Source organism: Rhopilema esculentum, chromosome 5 (genome assembly GCF_057945365.1).
Source record: "Rhopilema esculentum isolate cy_ngs chromosome 5, ASM5794536v1, whole genome shotgun sequence".
Lineage (NCBI taxonomy): Eukaryota > Metazoa > Cnidaria > Scyphozoa > Rhizostomeae > Rhizostomatidae > Rhopilema > Rhopilema esculentum.
Window position 1 is genome coordinate 11,107,840 of NC_142819.1, and position 21,947 is coordinate 11,129,786.

General features: G+C 38.4%; 2 protein-coding genes across 2 annotated transcripts; one reads left to right on the forward strand and one right to left on the reverse strand.

Moving 5' to 3' along the window:
• Positions 1-165: 165 nt before the first annotated feature.
• On the reverse strand, positions 166-11,029 carry LOC135689746 (uncharacterized). The gene is made up of 3 exons (XM_065207078.2): positions 8,080-11,029; positions 3,937-4,201; positions 166-3,379 (listed from the first exon to the last, which is right to left on the reverse strand). Exons 1-3 carry the CDS (start codon positions 10,702-10,704, stop codon positions 1,314-1,316), a joined length of 4,956 nt encoding a protein of 1,651 aa, XP_065063150.2. The 5' UTR covers positions 10,705-11,029; the 3' UTR covers positions 166-1,313.
• Positions 11,030-11,353: 324 nt separating this feature from the next.
• Positions 11,354-21,869, forward strand: LOC135689748 (uncharacterized). The gene is made up of 3 exons (XM_065207081.2): positions 11,354-11,623; positions 16,157-18,578; positions 19,883-21,869. The coding sequence occupies exons 2-3, from the start codon at positions 16,202-16,204 to the stop codon at positions 20,044-20,046; spliced, it is 2,541 nt and encodes an 846-aa protein (XP_065063153.2). The 5' UTR covers positions 11,354-11,623; positions 16,157-16,201; the 3' UTR covers positions 20,047-21,869.
• Positions 21,870-21,947: the final 78 nt, after the last annotated feature.

The following is a 21,947-nucleotide window of genomic DNA, read 5'->3' on the forward strand; positions in this document are numbered from 1 at the left end:
TTAAACACTGCTGGTGCAGCTGAAGTTAAGATCCATTCCAAACGTCATTCCCACACGTGCACGCAGTCATTCCCATCTCAGTGAGAAAAGGATATGGAAAAGGGTAGCTATTTGGTTCACGCTTGACTTGAGTTGACTCACATTTTCAGAAATAACTGTTAAAGCTACCTGTTAAACATTTTTCATTAAAAAGTGAAAAGAATTCAAACTTGTGGCAAGTTTATCTTTCTCAGATTGAATAAAAAATGGCCGCAATCTACAGATAACGCAAGACTACAAAGAAAAAAACGATGAAAAGCGTTGTTATCAGATCATGGTCATGTTGGGGAGAATTTTGGTAAAAATTGATAAGATATGGGGGTCATGGGTGAGGGAAAAGGTGTTAAAATAGGATTTAGAATGGGGGGAAGGTGCATGGCGAATAGATGAGGAGAAGTAGTTTTTTACATTTAGTCCTTAATTGTTATTATTGTTCAAGACTGAAGAAACATCCACAAAATCCATAAATAATGAACTTGAAATTGCGGTAAGAAAAATTTTAATGTCTAAGTGATTTTAATAAATAGGACTTCGTACAAATGAGGCTTTCGTCGTAGCGGGAAAACAGTCAGACGGTGGTCAAATTTTGGTAAAATTTGCCAAAAGTTCACCGAAATCTAAATGAAAATTTCTCTTAAATTTACGTATTAAGCCACGAAGATTTGTCATAAATTTCCTGCAACTACCTTCAACTAAAAAGACTAGTATAAACTGATAAAAATATGTCGAGATGTTATGAAATAAATTTGTCAACAGTTTCCACCACCACTTCACAAAGACATATTAAGTTATGTGTGGGCTAGAGATTCAATTTGCTCCTTTATAAAAAAATTGAAGTAGATTTGATATGAAATTTATTACATGGAAAATTCCACTAAATTTGTGCCTATTTCCACCTCTGGGCACACCGCGGAGAATAAGTTGTTCGGGTTTGGAGACCGACATGCTAAAGGTTATGCAAAACTGAATAAAAATGCCAATAAATTTACAACTTAATCTGAATAAGACACTAAATCAAACTTAATTGCGTATTTTCATCAAAATTAAATACACGATTTATAAAAAGAACGAAACAGCCTTTATGAATAATGAGGAAGGAGGACGTCCAAACTCCAGGTAAGAAGCAGAAAGGGAGATGGCCTTGTTATGACTGGAATAATCGATAATTCGCTTTTAGAATGTACAAATCTATACCTCGTGAAAATCTACAAACCTAGCAACAGCGACGTAACTTAAAAACATTGACTAATCAATACGATGATCGTACTTCTGCTTCAGGCCTTGGCGATGTCCATCAGCTCATTCAAGTCCTTCATGAAATCCGGATCGTTGTTCAAAGCAAGCGCAAGATCTTCCGGTGCATCCGATTCATCGCCATTCACCTCCACATCGTACTCGTCAATCACAGAGGACCAGGATGTCTCGGGAACAACACGGCTTTCTAGGTAACATTCTGGTTTGCCTAAAAAAGTCTCGCCATTGCGGGACTGCGATATAACCGACGGAGCCAAAACGATTGCGTTAGGATCTGATACAACTGGTGACGCCAAGTCCGATACGACTGGTGAAGCCAATACCGATACGACTGGTGAAGTCAAGCCCGATATGACTGGTGAAGTCAAGTCCGATACGACTGGTGAAGTCAAGTCTGATACGACTGGTGAAGCCAAACCTGATAAGACTGGAGGAGCCAATAGCGACATTCTGTCATTGCTCGTAGCATTGGCTGAAGTCTGTTCATTTTCTTTATTTATAATTGCGCAGTTACTTTCACTTGACAAATCACTGATTTTGTCACTTGCCGAGGCTGTTTTCGATTTAGTTCGTAAGTCATTTTTCAGATCATGTGATCTATCTTTGTTTAATAAATTTTTTTCTAGATCATGTGATGAGTCCGAAGTTATTTTAGAAACTGTACACGTTGCATTCTGATCAGGAGACAAAAAAAACTCGTTGGAAATTGAACCGGATTTTTTATTAACGGCGCGTTGTCCCTGGTCTGGTTTTTCTTTAACTTCATATGCTTCTTGCGAATTTTGACACGCTGCCGTTTGATGAAGCGTTTGAGAATCACGCGGCCTCTTGACATCAGTGCTGACATGTTCAATTTGTTTAGTAACAGGATTTTCAGTTGACGGCTCAATGCCCTCTGCCTCCACATTATTTGCCGACGTCCGTTGTTCACCCTCTTCAACCTTTGTAGCGGAAACATTGTCTTCCTTTCCAGCAACAACCGGTTCTGCATCGCTGCCTTTTGTCTGTGCATTTTCTTTTTTCTCGTCCACTTCAGGATTGCCATTACCCCGGTCCACTTCCGGATTGCAATTAACTCGGTCTACTTCCGGACTGCCATTTCCCTGGCCCTCTTCCGGATTGCCATTACTGGACTGCGATATGTTGCGGATGTCCGGTTCCTTCGCGTCAACTGAGCTACTTTTACTGTTTTCTTTGTTCCATCCTTTTCTTTCCTTCATTTCGACATCTCGTCTCGACCTTTCCTCTTCGTCCTTTTTCAATTTACTTCTTCGATTTCTGAACCAGTTATCAATTTTTTTCCTGTCTATACTCAGTTCTCTTGAGATTTCTTCCACCATAAGCTTCGAAGCATAAATACTTTTTTCGAAGTATTTCTCTAACACCATTTTCCTCTCATTACTAAAAGCAGTTCTTCTGCGCTTTTCCCGCATATCCCCGTCCTTGTCATCTGACTTCGTGACATCACTTTTCCTTTTCGATTTTTCCGTTGTTCCAGCACTAAAAGTATTTCGTCTTCGTTTCTTCACTTGGCTTTTACTATCCTCTTTGCCAGAATCGTGGCACGGCTTCCCATTCCTTCTCCCTGCCAATTTTTCCGTGTTGACATTTTTTTCTTCACCTTTATCTGCGTTGGCTGAATTCGCTTTCATTTCATTTTCAGCCGTGTCATCGTTAACGACCCCCTTTTGCTCCGTCCCATCACCTGTTTTATCCTTTGAATGCCGCACAGTAACTTTGAAAGTAACCAACTGTTTTTGTTTCTTTTCTGCAGATCCTTGCTCTGATGGATTCATTTTCTCGAAAGTAATCAATTTTTTTTCTTTGTCTTTCCCCATAGCCTGTGTGTCAGGACTTAGCCCTCCACTTGGGGAACCTGAATTCTCGGAACTTCCATCAAGCTGTCCCTTGTCATCCTCAACATTCAATTTCTCGCCTTCACTGATGATCTTTGTGTCAACCTGGTCCCCTTTTGAGGCTCTTACCGCGTTGTCCTTTTCGTCTCCTTTTTCTGTATCCGCTTCGTTTGCATCTTCATCTTCTGCTGATTCCATCATTCCACTTGTAACCAGATTCTTCCACGAAACTAAAATCAAACCAGGAAAAAGGATTAACTTGGCATTCGATTTAACATCAGTTTGAACATCTATTTGTCTTTTCAATGTTCAAAACCTATTTTATGCTTGAATACTTCAGCAACTCTTCTTTTCGCATTCATTCGTTCATTAATCCACTCCCCATTTATTCATTCATTCTTTTATTAACTCATTCATCCGTCAATTAATCTATTCATTAATGTACTCTCTCACTAATTCATTCATTCTGTCATATGCACATCCATCTAGGAGCAACATCCATAGTTCCTATTTGATCACATTGGAATACTCAAACATCAACAATCCCCTTGCTGCCTTCTGAGTCTCTCTTTATGCACCCCCTTTCCTATATTAATCCCTCTTAACAACTTTATCGAGTTCAAAGGGGCGATCTAGTCGGCTACCGGACCAGCTCGGTGAACTCGTGGCTACTTTGTGTCAATTACTCAGCTTGCTTAATTGAGTCTAGTATCAGTCTCTATTAATCTATAAAGTGACTTTGTTTTGCCAAGTAAAATACGTAACCTGAAAACTGTACATGACTTACCTTGCCCCACCGGCATCACGTGAGTCCCTGGTCCGAACTGCTTAGCATACTCTCTAGCCTGCACAATTTCCGCCTCGTTCACACTCACAATATCACCCTTCTTCGACATTCTTTGAAAATAACGCTTCAGAGCCTCGTTTGTTGCATGCAACGCAACGGTGCTGAGCAGGCGCAGCCTCTCTTGCCGGTTGCCTCTTTCAACGTTTTTATACAGGGTGCCGATGCTGGCCAGAATCTTCTCGTAGTTCGTTGCCATGATAGAGTCCTAAACAAAACCAAAATAATAGACAATTAAATATCTACAATTTTTAGACAAAATTATGTTGAAAGGTTATAACCTGCCAACAGGGTGTTGAAGCTGTGATTAGAACAAGGGGACTTTGGCAAAAAATTCTGAAACAACCATAGCTACAAGTAGAAAATGTTTTTTCCTGAATTTATAGGGGGATGGAGCAGGGTGCCTCAGTGCTTCATGGCTCGTGACCCCTGTCAGCCACGCCAATCTTGCTCAACAGCCCATAAGCAACATGGAGCAGCGGCAAAATATATTTCGAAAAAGGCTCTTGCGCAACCGGCATGATTAGCGGCAGTTTTTTTGAGAAATTGATTGTGTTTTGTATCTTTTAAACAAAAACGAAAGAAAATTGCGACCTCAACAAACGCTATTTCAAACCAGTCTCGCTCAACCAAGTATTTTTATCATGTTAGAAAGTTTTTCGACTGAAATCAGTAGAGTATTTCTTTTTATAACAGATATACAAATGTAGAAATGTAGAAATGGATAAATCGCTTGGTGGTCAGTTAAAGGGCCACTCCAGCCCAAAATTTTTATTTCAGAACACGATGTAATCAGACCTCCTGAAAAGGAATCTGCTATTATTTTTTATCACCATCAATCACTGGAGTCGGAACAAATGCTTACAATGGGGAACCTTCGCAGTAATTGCACACTTGAAGCAAATACACGTTTCATAGGCCTTTTAGGGTGTGTGGTTAGTGAAAAGAGTTCTTTACAGAGGTTTCTGCGGGGGAAAACGCTTAAGTGCCTAAGTTGCCCAAACAAACCTTGTATCAATAGAAAATCAATAGTCAAAATTGCCACTGGTTGAGTATTTTACGTTAACAAGTGTGCAAGCAGAGATTGGCAGTCTCCCTTGACACCCTGTTCTGCCACTTCAGGCTCCTGAGGCCAGCTCAACGTCAACCACCTAACTAAGCATCATGGTAAGCACCTAACTAAGCATCATGGTAAGCACCTAACTAAGCATCATGGTAAGCACCTAACTAACTACGAAATCATGGTAAAGTGCAAGATGATTCAACAGCCACCAGAACACTGAGAAGCATTCACGCCATTTTAATGGTTATTTTTAGCCAATGCTCCTTTTTATCTTTTCAGTTTCACCTTCTCGTTTGGTGAATTGGAGATTTCCTGAATTTGATCCCTTTAAGCCCTACTCGTATAAGCCCTCTCGTATAAGCCCCCTCGTATAAGCGCCCCTCGTATAAGCCTCGAGTAAGCCCCACATTTGAAGAATTTTAATAAGCTCCCATTCCAGCTGAATCGAGATACAACAGAAAGATACATCACTGTAGTCAATGATTGATAACACATTCAGCGACGGCTGGAGCCCCCCCCCCCCACTCCCCCAATAACTGTCAAACTGTAGTATGTTTCCTTTATAGCAGTGTACTGAATGAGAAGGAAAACAATGGGCGGCCCCCCCCCCCCCCAATATGAAATTCGTTCCGACGGCACTGTATGATACCTTAGGAACAATTGCAATTAAATGACTTATCAAAATCTGCTTACACAGTCCTCTGCAGCAGGGGCGGCGCCAGCCCCAAAATAGTGGAGTGGACAATGAAGGGATGAAGCTGATAAAGGGGTCTGGGCGAGAAACCGGTGCAACACCGTACGAGAAGTCGCGCTCGTTATTGATAACCAAGTTTGACATATTTTGAAACCCTCAATAGAAGAGTTAAATTTCATAGGCAAAGGTTTACACACATAAAGGCTAAAAACATAAAAGCTATTTGTTTTAAACCTATTAACGAGGCTACCTTTGCAGGGACCGCGCACCAGTCTAAGAGTGGAGGAGCTGCAATGGGTGTGTCTGAACTTTTCTGAAGCCACGCCCATTAGAACACCGGAAAACGCCCCATTTAGAAAATACTTGCTTATTTCTACTGAATTCTTAAAAACAGTCTGGTTCAGAGAAGATATCAATAACTATAAAAAGGATAATAAAACACCAAGCGAACCAAAATTAGAAAATATATCATATCATTAAACAAAATAAAGCACATAGAAATGAACAAAAAAGGTTCCCAGTCAAGAAGAACTGCTACTACATAAGAGTAAACTATCCAAAGTTGCGTTTAACAAGGAAGGAAGGCAAAGACCACACTCTTAGAAGCAACTGTTCAGCACGATAAAGCTTTTTTTAGATCATCTTTTATTTAGTTTCTCACTATTCACAGGACTGATGAGCTGATGATCGAACACACCATACTCTTTGTCAGCTAAGATCTGAAAAGAACCATAACTGACCATCAAAGTGAAAACACTAACATCCCCCTTATGTTTTTAATCCGGTTTTAGAAAAATAAGAAAGTTGATCTTAAAATGTCCGCCTTGGTCCACCCCGTGATGCTGCCCTTGCTATGGGGGCTAAACTGGTGGGGACAGCAATTGGCAGGGACTGCAATTGGTGTTAACATGGAACTGAAAATTCCCCAGCTCCCTGTACAAACAGCAGATGTTAAATCAAATAACTGGAATTGCAGTCTAAAAGTTATTCAATAAAGCCTTCTACATCTGCAAAGCAGTGGCGACCGCCCCCCCCCCCCCAATACTTTAGAGGACAATGGTATTTTGTTCTAAAACAATGGAAAATGTGACGTCATCTTATTAAAACAATAGGCTTGCCCCCCCAATATTTGATCAAGTGTCCGCCCCTGCTGCAAAGGATCCAGTCAAACAAATATATACATTTACTAACAGTGGGAGGCTTTGTAACTGAGCACATTGAGCTTATTCAAAACTGATTCTGTGTCTTTTCTCAAATAAATAAAGGTTTCCAAGATTCCAATTTAATAAATTTTCAAAATGAACCTTTACAAAACTGACTCACAGCTGAGGTTGAAAGCAAATGAACAGTTTTTACAAGCTTTCAATTTAGTTCACTTAAAGAGAAGTCAAATCAATTATTTAACTTCTGCCTCTATAATTCATATAATTAGTTTTTTGATATGTTTTTGTAAGCATATAAGATATATTCTGGTTACAGCTCAACCAAACATCAATTTCCAACAATCCTCTATAGAAATGTATCTTAAATTGTATAATAAATATGACTAAATATAAATAAAATTAAATAAAAATTTGATTAAAATTTTGTACACTATCTCGTAAGGCATCACTGCCATGCACCCTCCAGCAAGGCTTTTCTCGTGTTTGATTGAATATCAAAATTCTACTACAGTAAACATTATTAAAATAAAGAAAACAACACACTACAACAAAATGTGATATAATTCTTAAGGAGAAGGACTCAAAAAAGGTATTTTTCTGTTTTGCAAACCGTGTTGACAGGGGCACAATGGGAGTTAGTGTTTAGGGAGGGGCTAGAGACAACATTTTCCTATATATTCTACCAGAGTAGGAAAGTTTCAGAAATTTTTCACAAAATGAATGGGTGATTGAGAGGGGGGCTGTAACAACTGTGAATAAAAAATCTTGCAATTGAAAATTTTTCTTTATGTGAAGGAACATTTGTTCAGACAAGAAAAGGACTCACACAGAGAAGGCCATGTCCCCCCCCCCCCCCACACCATTTCACTGAATGAAAGAATAAAATCCACTTATTTGTAAAGATAATCCTTTAGACTGCAACAAATACATTGAACCAAAGTATATAAGTAAAACAGCATCAGCAAAATTTTGCCACATTTAGGTCTAGAGGGGTAAGAGAAAACTTTTTTTCATATTTGGTGGCCCCTCCAGTTTAGAATCAGTGGCCCAGGCCCTGAAAAAGAACCCTTTATATATTGCCAAAGATTTTCTGCAATCATAATGATCTAAAACTTGAAACTGATAAAGGAAAGAAACTAATATTAGCAAGAAAAAGAAAAACATACCTTTGGTCTATATATGTCAGACAAGAGTTGATGGGCACATCCACCACTTATATCATCAAGTTGCTGAAGAAACTGGTCAAACAATTTCTTCCCAGCCCTTTTTACTGCATATTTGGTTTTCTCCTTAGCATCAGCATATTTCACTTTTTTACCATTTGGTAGATTTGCAGGCACTGTTCCTTCAAACTCTGGCATTAATGGTATGTTGGCTTGAACTCCTTTCTCAATATAGCAAGTTCTTGTATCATCTGATTGTCCTTCAAACTGTTTTTGTGTCTGTGTTTCTTTTTCACATCTGCTTATCACATTGAGAACAAACTGTTGTCGCCCAACCTGCAGAACAGGAGGATGTCCTGCAAGGTTATTTAATGATGTGCTCATTGGAGGCATGAAAATGGCAGGTTTTGTTGATACTGCTGACGATGTTTGCAAAATGATTGGACTTTGGTTTGAAAATCCTTCAGAATGTGGAACTAAGATGTCTGCTTTGTTTTCAATCATCTCTTGTCCTAATCCTGATGGTGAATGTACTGCCAGAGCACAATTTGCTATTTCAGCTTGAGAATATGATCCATCATCATTTGCAATAAACCTTGGCTTTGAAATTTCTTCTTTAATATCTTGCGATTTCTTTTCTTGGCTGTGTTTTCCATCTTCTTGCTTCATATTTTCTGCTTTTATTCTTGGATTTAAATTCTTCAAAGAATTCACAGCTTTCCCATCTGCCCCAGGACCATGTTCCTTTTTCTTTATATCTGCTACAAACCATTTGATTCTGGCATGGCAACTCCGGCAGCAATAATCAGTGTCATCATCAAGATCAAATTCTGCCCTCAGCATCTTTTCATCTAAATAATTCCTTAATATTTTCTTTCCACAGACAAGCTGCACAGGATCTTTCTCCCCAGCATGCACACATCCTTTAGCAGTACAAAATCCTAGAGTTTTCATTGATGATTCATATATTTTTGTTTTTTTCTGGATTTTTGTCTCCTTTTTCACATCTGCTTCTTGATGAGGAATCAAGTCCTTTTTGTCCTTTCCAATACATAAAGGGCAGACTACACCACACTTCCGCCCATCATCTTCAATATTTGGGAATGTATCTTTCATTGGAATGATTTTGCAACAGCTTCTGCACATTGTGAACACTTGTTCCTCCCCATTTGAATCCCCATTTTCTCTATCTTTATCTCCCATACTGACAATGCTCATCATAACCTGTGAACATTTTTCACAGCAGCTTGTCATTTCTTCATTGAAACCTAGAGCTTGAAGCTGTTTTTTGGTGTTCCCCTTTTGATTAAACAAAGTTGATGGCAAAGGTTTGAGAATAACATCCTCCTTTGGTGTTAGGCAGCCTTTCATTGGACACACAGCAATTTCTTCCTTCCTTTTGCTTCTACACTCACTGCAAAGTCGAATGTTAAGTCCTTTCTTCTCATCAAAAACAGGCTTTGTCTCTTTACTGCTACAAATTTTACGACACCCAGTGCAAGATACAAAATCTGACATAACATTGGTATTAACTGGTCGCTTCTGGGCCACAGCCTTGCCCTCCATCCTCTCTCTTTTCGCCTTTTCTGGGCTCCAAGTCTCGTCTTCCTCGGCTCCACGCGACCTTTTGCGGCCATTCCGTGTTCCGGGAGGTGAAAAATCCGCAAGTTCCAGCAAATCATCAGACAGGTCAAACTCCTCAAACTTTGGAAGTTTTGGTTGAATTCTCCTAAAACGCATTGATGTTGGTGAAATCGGTGTACTCGAATAAGTAATTCCTTCATTTTTGTCACCCTTTTCGTTTTTACTGATATCAAATTTAGCAGCAGCTCCGGCGACTTCATTAATTTCAATCTGAGAAGTTGAGTGTCCAGATGAAACTTTTAATCCCTTTTGTTTATCATCACCTCCCTTGCTATCCAAAACCTCTTGATTAGAATTTTGCCCTTCGCCCTCGTTCGGTAAAGTATTATCACCTAATTGTTTGTTATCAACCGACAATTCCGCGTCCTTCTCTGTCTTCTTTTGCAAAATTTGCTCAGAATTCTGGGTGAAATTTGTCGGGACGATGTTTTCTTCAGTTTTTTGGTTGTTTTTATTCCAACAAGGGGCGCCGCCTGATCGCCTAGTAAACTTTGGTCCTGTGTACTCCGCGAGGCGATCTTCCTTGGCTTGTGGTGTCTTTGTCGTTTCAACAACATTATGCGTCGAAGAGAATGCTTTGTATTTACCTGTTCTGCTTGCAGAAATTTTGCTCTGTCGTGGTAGTCCATCCCCGTATACAATTTTCATTTGAACAATGGCCTTTGAGATTCGCACATAGCACATATTACAACAAGCCCTTACTGTTCTAATAATGCCAAACTGTTTAATAATTCGCTTTTTGACTTCACCTTCGGGAAGGTCATAAAATTTCGAAGGAAGCGTGCGAAAGCCAGTTGGCCCAGAGTCGGGCCGCGTTTTGCAGTCAACAATCTGGCAGCGACGTGCATATTCCACACTCTTGATACAACAAGGATTGCAAATAAAGCCACAAATTTCTAAGTCTTCTCCGTAGATCTGTTTGACATCGTCAGGAGCAAAGGCATCGTTACATTGTTGACAAAGTACTCTCCCATCTTCCGACATATTGAGCGCAAGTTGATGTCAAATTTATCGATCAGCCTTACTTCACTCGCCAATCAGCACAAAAGCCAGGAGAGCCGAAGGTCGTTTCCCACGCAACACGAAGAAACCTGAAGCCTTAAATTTTACACACACAAATTGAAATTTCTTATGTCTATGTGAATTTAAAGCTATAACAGAACATACTTTCTTCCATCTTGCCCACACAACAGTTGAGTGTTTGATTCAACGTCTTAAGATGAAAATTCAGGGGGTTACGTCAATTTTAATGTATTAAATTGCCCTTTATTACTGCTTTTGTTTATCACCCTAAAAGAAAAACTTTTCACTTTAAAAACTACAAAGAGGTATGCTTGGATAAAATAGATGCTTCGAATCTTTCTCAATGAGTGAAAAGACAACGTCTCCTTTCTCAATTATTCCTTGAAGTAAAAATTTTCAGAATAAGGGTCAGTAAATTTTTTGAGATCTTTAAGTGCTAATACCTGAGTGGTATGAAACTTCTGAATTTAATTTTGGTTTAAACATAATCAGATATCCTCTAAAAGTGCTCCATAAATTGAAAAAGAGTGAAATTATATCGCCATCATGTTGAGGAATATACATGACATCTTTGTAGGATATACCCCCGTCATCAGAGTGGCTGTGCGCGTTAAGATGTGCATTGGTTTATAGGAGTTAGAATGACAACAGTAGTCGCCGCTGGCTAGATGAATGTATAAAGTAAAGCGACACCTTTCGAATTAAGATTTAAAATTTAGCTGGTTCTATAAAGAAGACGGCCTTCTGACAAACCTGGGGATTTCTCGTAAAAATTTTGTTAGCTGAATCAACGCTCGACAATATCCGAAAGATTTTAAGTTGCTCAACAGTGTTGAATTATCTCGATTGTGAAACCTCTGAAGGCCTAGGCATTATCAAGGTTGGTAGTTGTTTGTCCGTCATGGATCATTTCGTTTCTGTAGTACAATCTTGAATTGCAGTGTTCATATTGTAACCTGATTTGCAATAGATTAGACTTGGTCTTCCAGCGAAAACAGTTTAATGCTAACTGGGTGATTCCATGTCTGTTCACAAGTAAATTCTTAATGAATACAAGGGCAACATTTGCCGTAAGGCCTAGTAAGATCTAGGCTCTAATTTCCAAGTAAATAGTATTCCATCTGAGTATGAATATTTCCAAGGCAATTATTCAGTTGGGATGTATGTCTTCCGCTGTTTTAAAAAGTTTCTTTAGTGCAGAACGACAGATTGGTCAGCCATATTCCTTGATGAGAGGGGGTTTCTTGTGAAGTATCGTCGTGTTTATTGTACTTAAATAAACTTTGTCAGCATATAGGCGTCAGCAATTATTCCCTTATCTCAGATTGTAAACACACTTCTTTGGGACAATTCAAGCCATTCGCAATATGAAAATCTTTGGGTTTCAATAACAAGTTACATCCGTAAATAATTTGGTCATTTCTTATTATTTGTTGGTGCCAGACCATTGCCTTTAAACAGTTTTCATTTCTTTTATTGTCCATCTTATGCTAGTTGCTTTTAAAAATTGTCGAATGCCTCTTCTAATGATATGCATATTTGCTGAAGACATTTGTAGAACAAAAGTATTTAATTCAGTTTTTTGGAAACTTTTTGTGTCATTTATTGAGCAGGGCAGCAAACCAAATCAGTGTGTAGAAAGGTAGTTGGGGCCTGGAGGCTCATTTGAAACGAATGCCCTTGAATGCCCTGATGTCTCTCATAAAACAAAATTCTATTTAGATTCAACTCACCATTCAACAATTAGTTTGTTTTTCTTGGGCTAAATGAAAAATAAATGTCCATCAAAAAGCCAAAGTTGACCAAAAACTGTCATGAATCTATATTTAGTTTCAAGTAAAGTGCATAATGAATTGTTTATAGGTGATTAATCGTGGTAGTTTGGGCTCTTCTGTAGGGGGTCATCTGCTTTCTTTCATGCTAGTAGCATGTGATTTAGGCAACCATCGTGTACAGCTAGTGTTTGGCAGGTGCGGATCCAGAAACAAATCTGACAGGAACAAAGAAAGGGGGTTTCGGGGAAAATTTGTGTGGCCATGCCCTTGAGATCAGCAAAGATTGTACTTTTTGAATATGCTAACATCCTGCACTTATCTTTTCATTTAATCAACATTTTTTCTAAATACAATTGTTTTTTAACCTTTTTAAACATGTGTGCACTATTGCTATTAGGGGACTTGGCTCCATAAGCTTTCTGGAGTTTTTCAAAGTCTTCTAGCTGGTATCTGTGCTCTAGCATGATCTGTTAACATTCATGCATTGTCTTGTGCACAGCATTGTTTACATACAATGTGCTTCTTTGAACTGTTGAATTTATGAGAATGATGTACCATACAACCGTTTATTGTTGCCTAATTGTATTCTATTTGCTTGTAATCAGGCCTAATTAGTTTTCAGCATTATACCCCACTGCATTTACTACAGTTATCCTTGAGCAAATTTGGAATCCTACCATGTGCTATTTCTTCAAAATGAAAAACTCCTATCTGATTGGCTAATACTCAATTTTCTGTCTATGAGGTTCCCTCCATGAAATTTTCAGACAGATTATGTCTATGTCCGCATTGCAAGTGACAACTCTGGGTGCACTCTGTTATCAGTTCCTATTTTATTTCTAATAGTCTCTTATTCTTTTTCTACCCATTTCTTCCCTCACAGTTGAGGAATATTTCTCTAATTACGTGCCATGACAGCTTTTTGCCATGTGGAGAAAGTAATCTATTCACCCTGTGCACCAGAAACTAAACATTGTCAAAAAGAAGTGATCAACACCCCAAAAGTTGAATTTTTAGGTTTTTGAACTGCTGCCATAAGTTTTGTTACCCTCAGTATGGCCACTGATTGCCAATTTACCTCTAACTGGAAGAAAGTTCTTGTAACTGAAGCGCACATGTGTTTTCTGATTGGCCAGAGAAGGAACTTTACTTGATAAAATACAGACGAATAGAGCAGCGTAGTATGTATTATTCTAGTGTAACACAAAACAACAAGATTTTCAGTAGGTGATAGTCTGCAGAATAAACCATAAAAAACTGGAGCATTGGCAAATACAAATGAACAATATGCATCAGCTGGAAAGTCAAAGACATAAACAATATCCATAAACAGAATATTAATATGCAAGTGAATTAGGTGACAACAAATTTGCAGTACTTCAGAAACTTTCATTCTTATATTATTAATAATCATTTTTTCAAAAAAGAAGAATAGACATGTGCTATAAAAATTCTGACCGGAGCACTTGCCCCCTTTGCTCCTGTCTGGATCTGTGTCTGTGTTTGGTAAAATCCTGTTTACAAATCATTATGACATAATATTCTTTTCGTCACCTCCCAGGGCAACCCATAGTACTGAGACACAACAATTATTGAAGCTATATGTTTGGTTACACTGTCTTCTTATTTTATCATGAATTACTACCTTTGAAACTTTTCTTAATTACAACAAAGTTTTCTTATTTGTGGTTTTAGATTAAGTTGTATATGACACCCTGTTACTGTTTCAATCAGAATGCCCATTATTGAGATATTTCCAGTTGAAGTCTGGCTAATTTCATAAAAATAAATATTTCATATTTGTATCAGGCGCTTTGAAAGAATTTGCAACATAAATGCCGCCTTCTGCATCCTATGCCTAGGAAAGATGTATACAAAAGGCTGTCTTATTGCTTAGAAATCATGCTCAAGCTTCAAATAGGCTATATAACGCTTAAACAAGTACAATGGCTTTTCTTCAAACAAGGGAAACCAGGATAATTTTTAAGGAATATTAAAGAACAAATGAGCTTGAGGTCATTTTTTCATTCATTTTTTCAGAAAATTGTATCAACCAGTAGCTAGGCCAATTAATAATCAGGCCTTTTTTCAAACAATCTTTTGTTTCATAGAGTAGAAAGGCATTTCCAGACTTGAATACTGTAGAGAAACTTTTAACCACCCATACATACTAACCTTAAATTTGACCTTGGTACCTGTTTCAAGCACCCAGTAATTATCTAATGTTCAATTATTTCCATACTAGAAAAAATCACATTAGAAAATTCCAATTGGACCGATTTCTCAAAAATGATATTGGTAAATTTTGTAATCTTTACCAAATGCCAACAAATTATAAACAGCATTGCCTATCTTATACATTGAAAAGACCACAATCCTGTGCTTAAAACGTTTTCCTTACAAACTTAATTTTTCTTTGTATAGCTTTGATATATGCCTTCCTATTCCAATAAATACCAGTTGGCAACTTGCTTATGAATTTATCAATTTGAGATATTCAAACATGTGCAACATTTCAGTGTTGCTTCGTGGCATATCTTCAACACATGCTATCCATTATACTTTTAGCTAATGCTAACAAAATTCTGCATTCCCTATTATGAACTGTTTTTTTTCTTCTTTTGACCCGCTGTAATTTTTTCCTGCGTTTTATATGCAATATCCAAGATGCAAAATCCCATTTGTTTTCTGAGACTAAACATGTTTTCAGGAAGTGAACAATTCTAAATTGGAAGTCTTACTTACCTGATTATGTAATTTATGATAGATTTTAGGGTAAACTGATTTCTTTAGATTTTCCTCTTTTCCCAAAAATTTTACCGTTGTAAAAAGACTTGACAAAATCATGAAATATCTGCTCTGTCTGAGCACTCCAAACATTTTGAGTCAATCCAAGGCTATGCCTTTATAAAAGGATTTAACATGCTGGTAATATATTGTGCTCAAAATCTTGGTAGCATGCTGCATATTTTTAGGAGTTCAACAATGGAGTGTACGATGCAATATGCTGCTTATTGGTTTGAGGGTTCTTTAGGATTTTGTACTCTCCTTTGCTGAATAGCCAATCTCTAGGATATAGACAGGAGGAAAATTGAACCAACTGTTAATTTGATATCTTGTTGCAAATTTAAGCCTTTGCATAAATTAAACTTAATGGTTCAGAAAAGTAATAAAAATCCAGTTTGTGCACTGATTTGTGATGAAAATATAAATCTGTTTATAACTAAAATTTTTAAATATGTTTTGAAAAGACTAGGGTCACTGACCAAACTATGTCATGTTTGGGGCTAAGACTGGGTAAAATGAAATGATCACAATCCTACAATATTACCCTTTGGTGATTTGCCAGCTGATTGTTGTAAATTTTATTAATTGGTTAATTTGTACATTGTAATTCTGCAAAATTTTTGCTGGTCCCCATCAGCTGTAAGCTGCTTTAATCCCCAAACCAGCTTTAAAAATATCAATGCTCGCTTGCTTGTTTGCTTGCTTGCTTTTGTGGTTGCTTGTATTAACCTCTTTTGAAACATATTCTCATTCTTTCCTTAATGTTTCATATGCATTATTAACATTGTACGATATAATCAAGAGATATTTGTAAGCATGTGCTAATAATAATTGATTGTCCATTTTTTAAGGATAAAGATGCAAGGCAGATGTGCATGTCAATTTGTTGAAGTGATATGAATCAGTTTTTTCAATGGCCAGCATCAGCCACCCAAGTCAGAAGTCAAGAGAGTTATCATTTTTTTGGAAACACAAACGATGTGCAACAGAGCTCAGTTGAACAGCAAAATCAAAGTGGTTATGTGCAGCCTGGCTACTATAGAAATGATAGGAACCTTGTAGATGTTTCTGCTCAGCAAAATCCCAGTTTCTTTCAAGGAACAGAATCAGGTCAAATGTACTCTAGGTTTTGTCATCAGCAACCTTTGGAGCAACAGCAACTAAGAGATTTTGGCCAACTTCCACAGACTGTTCTGCAGACAAACATGAATGAGAAACCTCAGATTGATGCATTCATGTCATCAGGACAGCAATCAAACCAGACGCGACAAATGTATCAGAATTTCAATTCCCAGCCAGCGACTAGAATGCCCTTGCAGGACAGGGAACAGAGAAGCTATTTGGCCGATGTAAGAAATCCATATTCTCCATTGTCAAAGGAAACACAAAGACAAGAATATCCTATCATGGACCGTCCTGTCTTGAACCATCCTGCCATGAATCCCCCTATGGGAACATTCTCCCAAACAAGTATTCCGCAAGATGCAGTTAATCCAAACCAATATGGTACCCTCAGTTCTCAGTACATAGGCGAAAGAAGGGCAGACCAGCACACACTATATTCTGTGTTTCAAAGTATTAATCCTGCGGTTGTGCCCAAAGCAGAACCAGCAAGATATTCAATTCCTTCAACAGTTGATACAAGAGTGCTATCGCAACAGAACATTCAAAATCAAATTGGTCAAACTCAAGAATTTTCACAGAATCCTCAGCACCAACCCAATTGCTATCCAGCTAGACATCAGAGTAGCTGGCAGAATGACAAGCCCTTACCAGATCACGTATTGAGAATGGTTAACCGAGGTCAAACTGGTCATCCCTCACAGTCATTTCCTCATGACCTAAACAGCCCTTTTCTATCCTCTTCTGGTACGCTAAATACAGGTCTACAGGGGCCACCAGTGTATTCTACCAGTAATAATGGTCCATATGTACCTAGTGACATCCAGGTTACTCGGCACCCAGAACAACGCACCAATAAAGGTGAAGAATCTATGAACCAAGTTGGTACAGGACATTCACCATTGTTTTTTTCAAGGACCCCACCTCCTCACTTTCAAGCACCACCAACCAACCAACAACAAGGGTTTCAAGAACAGCTACGTCCTGTTACCCCTGCTGGAGCCAGTTATCAAGCAAATACCAATGTGAATGATTCACGGTATCAAACTGTAACATCCTTTAGATCAGCTCCATCTGTCTTGACTTCTTCAGGTCGCCCACCTTTAGTTAATCCAGCAAGAGACACCAACGTCTTCTATGTGCAGCCCCCTCTAAGACAATTTAATCCAAACCATACATCCCTTGTAAACCAGCGTATGCCAAGCTCCAGCACACCAGCCATGCAAGCCAATTATAATTTTCAAGATAGTCCAACAGTGCAGCGTTTTAAAAGCCCAAGCGAAAATAATCCTATTTATCCGCCACTACAAAGACAACCTTCTACTGGACATTATCCAGCCAGTGATGCGAATCCTAACGCTCTTCAAAGGAACCCAGATATAGTCAACAAGCTGAATAGCCTGAACATTCAAAACAGCTCAGGATACGAAAACCGACCTTTTGCTCAGACTTTGCCAGCTATGGAAACAAGCGCAAGCAGTGAAAGGCGCATTGTGGATCAACCTGAGATTTATGGTAGGCCACCAAGGATACAGTCCAGTCAAGTAAATGACTCCTTCAATGGAACAGCTGGGTCAGGGCACCAACACCCAGGCAATTTCAAACCCCCTTACCCAGAACAAAGAGCTCATTACCCGAACGTTGAAAGAAGTGTTTGGAATCAGCCTCAAAGCCAAATTCAGAATCGACCAAATATTCATTTAGGTGGTTTTGTCTCAAATGCGAATGGTCCGATTAACCGAGTAGGCAATGAAGGTTTTTCCCCAGTACAAAACAGTCAAATGTGGCACTCTGGTATGTATCCTGCACCAAGTAATCCTAGGCCTCCTGTTTATGCCGCTAATGCAAGCGAAACTCATATAAGAGCTCCGCCTCCAAGACACCTGGATATGATGGCACGGCAGCTGTCACATGACACTGGGTTTATTCAGCAGCAGCCTGGGGCCACGGGCCAGCCTATCGTCATCATGCCTGGCTACTCCAGTACTGTCTCCAACAACCGTGCACCGTCAGTTAAATTTGAGCCTCGAATTGAAGCGATTTTAGAGCATATTAGCAGCAAAGAGGGTCCGTTGTACGACAAGTTGAAAAAAGTTGTTGCTGAAATTTTCAACATCCAAGATGAGGTCTTCTCATTTCGAGGTCGACGAGGTATTTGATTTTTAATTTTTTCCAAACGTTCTTGACAAACCCTTAACAACATTTCAATGATTTTGTTCTTAAGATTTCTTTATTCCGAATGAGCTTTTTGTTGACTGAACTAGCTTTTTAAGATGTTTGCCTGAAGAGCTTCTCCACTTCTACCACATCTCCTCCAGTTATCCGTGCTGTTATCAGTTATCCGTGAAATTAATTTCCACATCCCCATTCCTTTAACGTTTAACGTAAAGTTCAGAATTGTTCTTAAAAAACTGAGGGAAAAACTGAGGGACCGGATTCTGCCCAATATTCCATTTTTAGGCCATTTTCTCTGATGCTTGTGATTGTAATTTTGTTTGACACTTTACACTGACACTGACAAAGAATTCCAAAAAGGATTGGACTATAGACCAAATTCTTGCTGCGGTTCAGATGGGAAAGGGCCAACATGTCAGGAGGCGTCCCTATTTCCTTAAACCAAAGGGCCCCGCATCGTTTTGGTCATGACACCCCAGTCATTGCTGTTGATGCTTGAAGCTTCACAGGGGAAGTATGTATCCATAGAGTAGATTACCGCAATGTTTTATCGCTAATTCTTGCCGTTGCTATAAATTTTCCTTCAGTTCACTTGTTCTAGGTTGCTATTTTTGCGAGGCTATCTCCCCTAGCGATATTTCAGTTTTTTTAATATACTAAAGTACTTTCCAAGGATCTATATATCTCTAGCATCAATCAATATTTGATGAATAAAAACAATAAATAAGAATATTTTCACCGCCGTTCTTTTCATAGCGCCAAAAGTCAGATGCGTCAAAAATTTTCTTGCTAAGTCAAACCATTAATCCTGGAGAATACCCTCAATATTGCTGGAAGCTGGTGTATAGCGTGAGACTTGCAAACATTGAATTAACTGGCTGAATCTCCTCCTTGGTTGCCAAGGCTGCATTTTGCTAAATCTGCCATAAAATATTGCACATAACAAATTACTTTGTATTTGATTTTTCTTTGAAGACGTCTTAGCGAATTGATCTACACTGACAAGACGTTTTATTGACCACTTACATGAACCCTCGATCAAGATTATCAGGAAGGGCAATAACCCACTTGCCCTCTTGTCTCTCCCCCTGCCTCCCCCTGCCTCCCCCTGGCTCCCCCAGCAGCTAACTGCAGTTTGTTGTAAACAGTGAATTAATGGTGAAATCATTGAGTCTTTTCAGCGTTATTGCAGTATTTGTAAAATTTAGCTTTGTTTAGAGGTTTTTTCTCGGCATCTTGTTGTTAGCTTGTTCTTTAATCATTTTTAAATCTGTTTTAAGGTGACCAGAGTTACATTCTGATAGAGGAAATGTTGACGAGACAACTGCTAGTGTTGGATGGCGTAGATTCACAGGGAAACGAGGATGTGCGTCTGACTCGTAAGTCCATCGTACGGCAAGTTCAGGGGTTGATCAGCACTCTCGAAAGTAAGGCAAGAACATAGTTTTACTGCTCCAAGCAATTTGAGAGAAGTCTTTATTCTCTAGAAGCAGAATTTTGTAATTTTATTTCGTGTACTTTGATTTTTTCATCGAGCTGAAAAATATTTAGTAAATTTAGCATAGTGCTTTTGAAGTTCAGTTACGTTAATTTCGTATGACACTTCAGCGAAAGCAGTTTTCTTTCCTTCTTTCGTCCTGATAGTTCATTGGATGGAAGCACTAGAAATTCGATTATCAGCTTGGCGCTCAGAGAATTCCTGTGTTTTTCACACATCTCCATGGTGGCAATCTTAATAATTGATTACCCTAAAGAAAGAAAATTTCCAAATGTTTGATGTAGTACCAGTGCTTGCTGTTTAAAGACAAGTCGACTAATGGACGCTGAATGTAGGATGTAGATAGGAAAGAATTTCCCAATTTATTATAGATAAACCTAGATCTATAGAGAAGGAACTCCAGTTTGCTAACAAGCTCAACCTTAATGTGTATTTAGCAAATCAAGTTATCTACAATAGACGTATGTTTGAGAAAAACAATCGTAACGGAAAAATATTTCGTTTTCATTAAGAATCTGTTTGTGTTGACAAAATTGTTTAGAAACTGTCAGTGTTTCATACGTAAAGAATTGCAAGTTTTTCTCCTGGAGCCTCTTTTAGAGTTTCCAATCATTAATTAGTACTTCTAATTTGTGAGATTTGTATTTTTGATTGTTAAAGATTTTTGTTTCACTTCATCGACTTCAAAGGAGATTGCAATCCCAATGACTCGGTGACGTCATGTTATTGTATTGCTCTTTATAGTTTTCATATAGTTGTAGGCTTATTGAAACCTTATGAAAAGTATACAAAGTTCGTTAAACTTGTTACAAGTTGTCTGTAACAAGTTGTCTGTCGTATGAAACAAACTCCCCTCCTCGTCCAATCACTGGAATTAGTTTACTTGCTTTACCTTAGTCAATTTGCAAACGATGTAAAAGTGTAACTTTGTGAAACGCAATGTGTTTCAAATCATGTGATTTCATCCTAGTGCGATATTTGACACGCTATGAGTAACAAATGGAACAAAATGCTTTTCAAGTTTAAAATTTCACACCTGTCAATCACGCAAACTTTTGAGTCGCCATTAATGTTGTACTTTTTTGCATAAATTTAGCAAGGTCGATTGTTCTTTGCATTCTGAAAAATATGAACCAGAAAATTTTTGTACCCAGACCGGTTCGCACGCTAAATTCCACCATTCGTTTCGGTTCCCTATTTTTTAAGTGCTTGGGTACATTTTTCTATAAACAAAATTGTCACGCGTTTGGGCACCCGGACAGTTTTGCATGCTAAATTCCTCTATTCTTTTTGTTACCCTATTGTTTAAGTGCTTGGGTACGTTTTTGCATAACTCATAATCATGCGTTTGTTTACCCGGGCCGAAATGCATTAGGTTACCGAAACGCATATGACACCGGCTTTATGATAGAAGTTCGAAAAATTTTAAAAAAGGCCACACGCTTCAAAGCATGTTTAATGAAGTATTTTTGAATAAATGTGCAAAGAAAAGCTAAATTTGATCGCCTCCAGCCGAGAAAAATCATGAGCCGTCAGTATATTTTTTGCCCTGCCCATTGCTTAAATGAGAGCTAAAATCATTTGTTAGGGGCGGTGTGCAGCAAGATCAGGTAATTGTAACAGATTGTTATTTGATTCAGTTGAACCACTAAAGTAACATCGTGTTTATTTAACTCTTTGACTGCGTGAATTTTCATTTTCAACCGAAGAAAAATTTGTACAATTAATAAATCTTAAGAATGAATTTTCATGTGTGTGCTGGCACATCAGAGTGTCAAAGTTTTCTTTTATCCAGTCTCTCCTTTGTTTGACTGTGAGCCTTGTTGTAGGTGAAGCCAATTCAGACA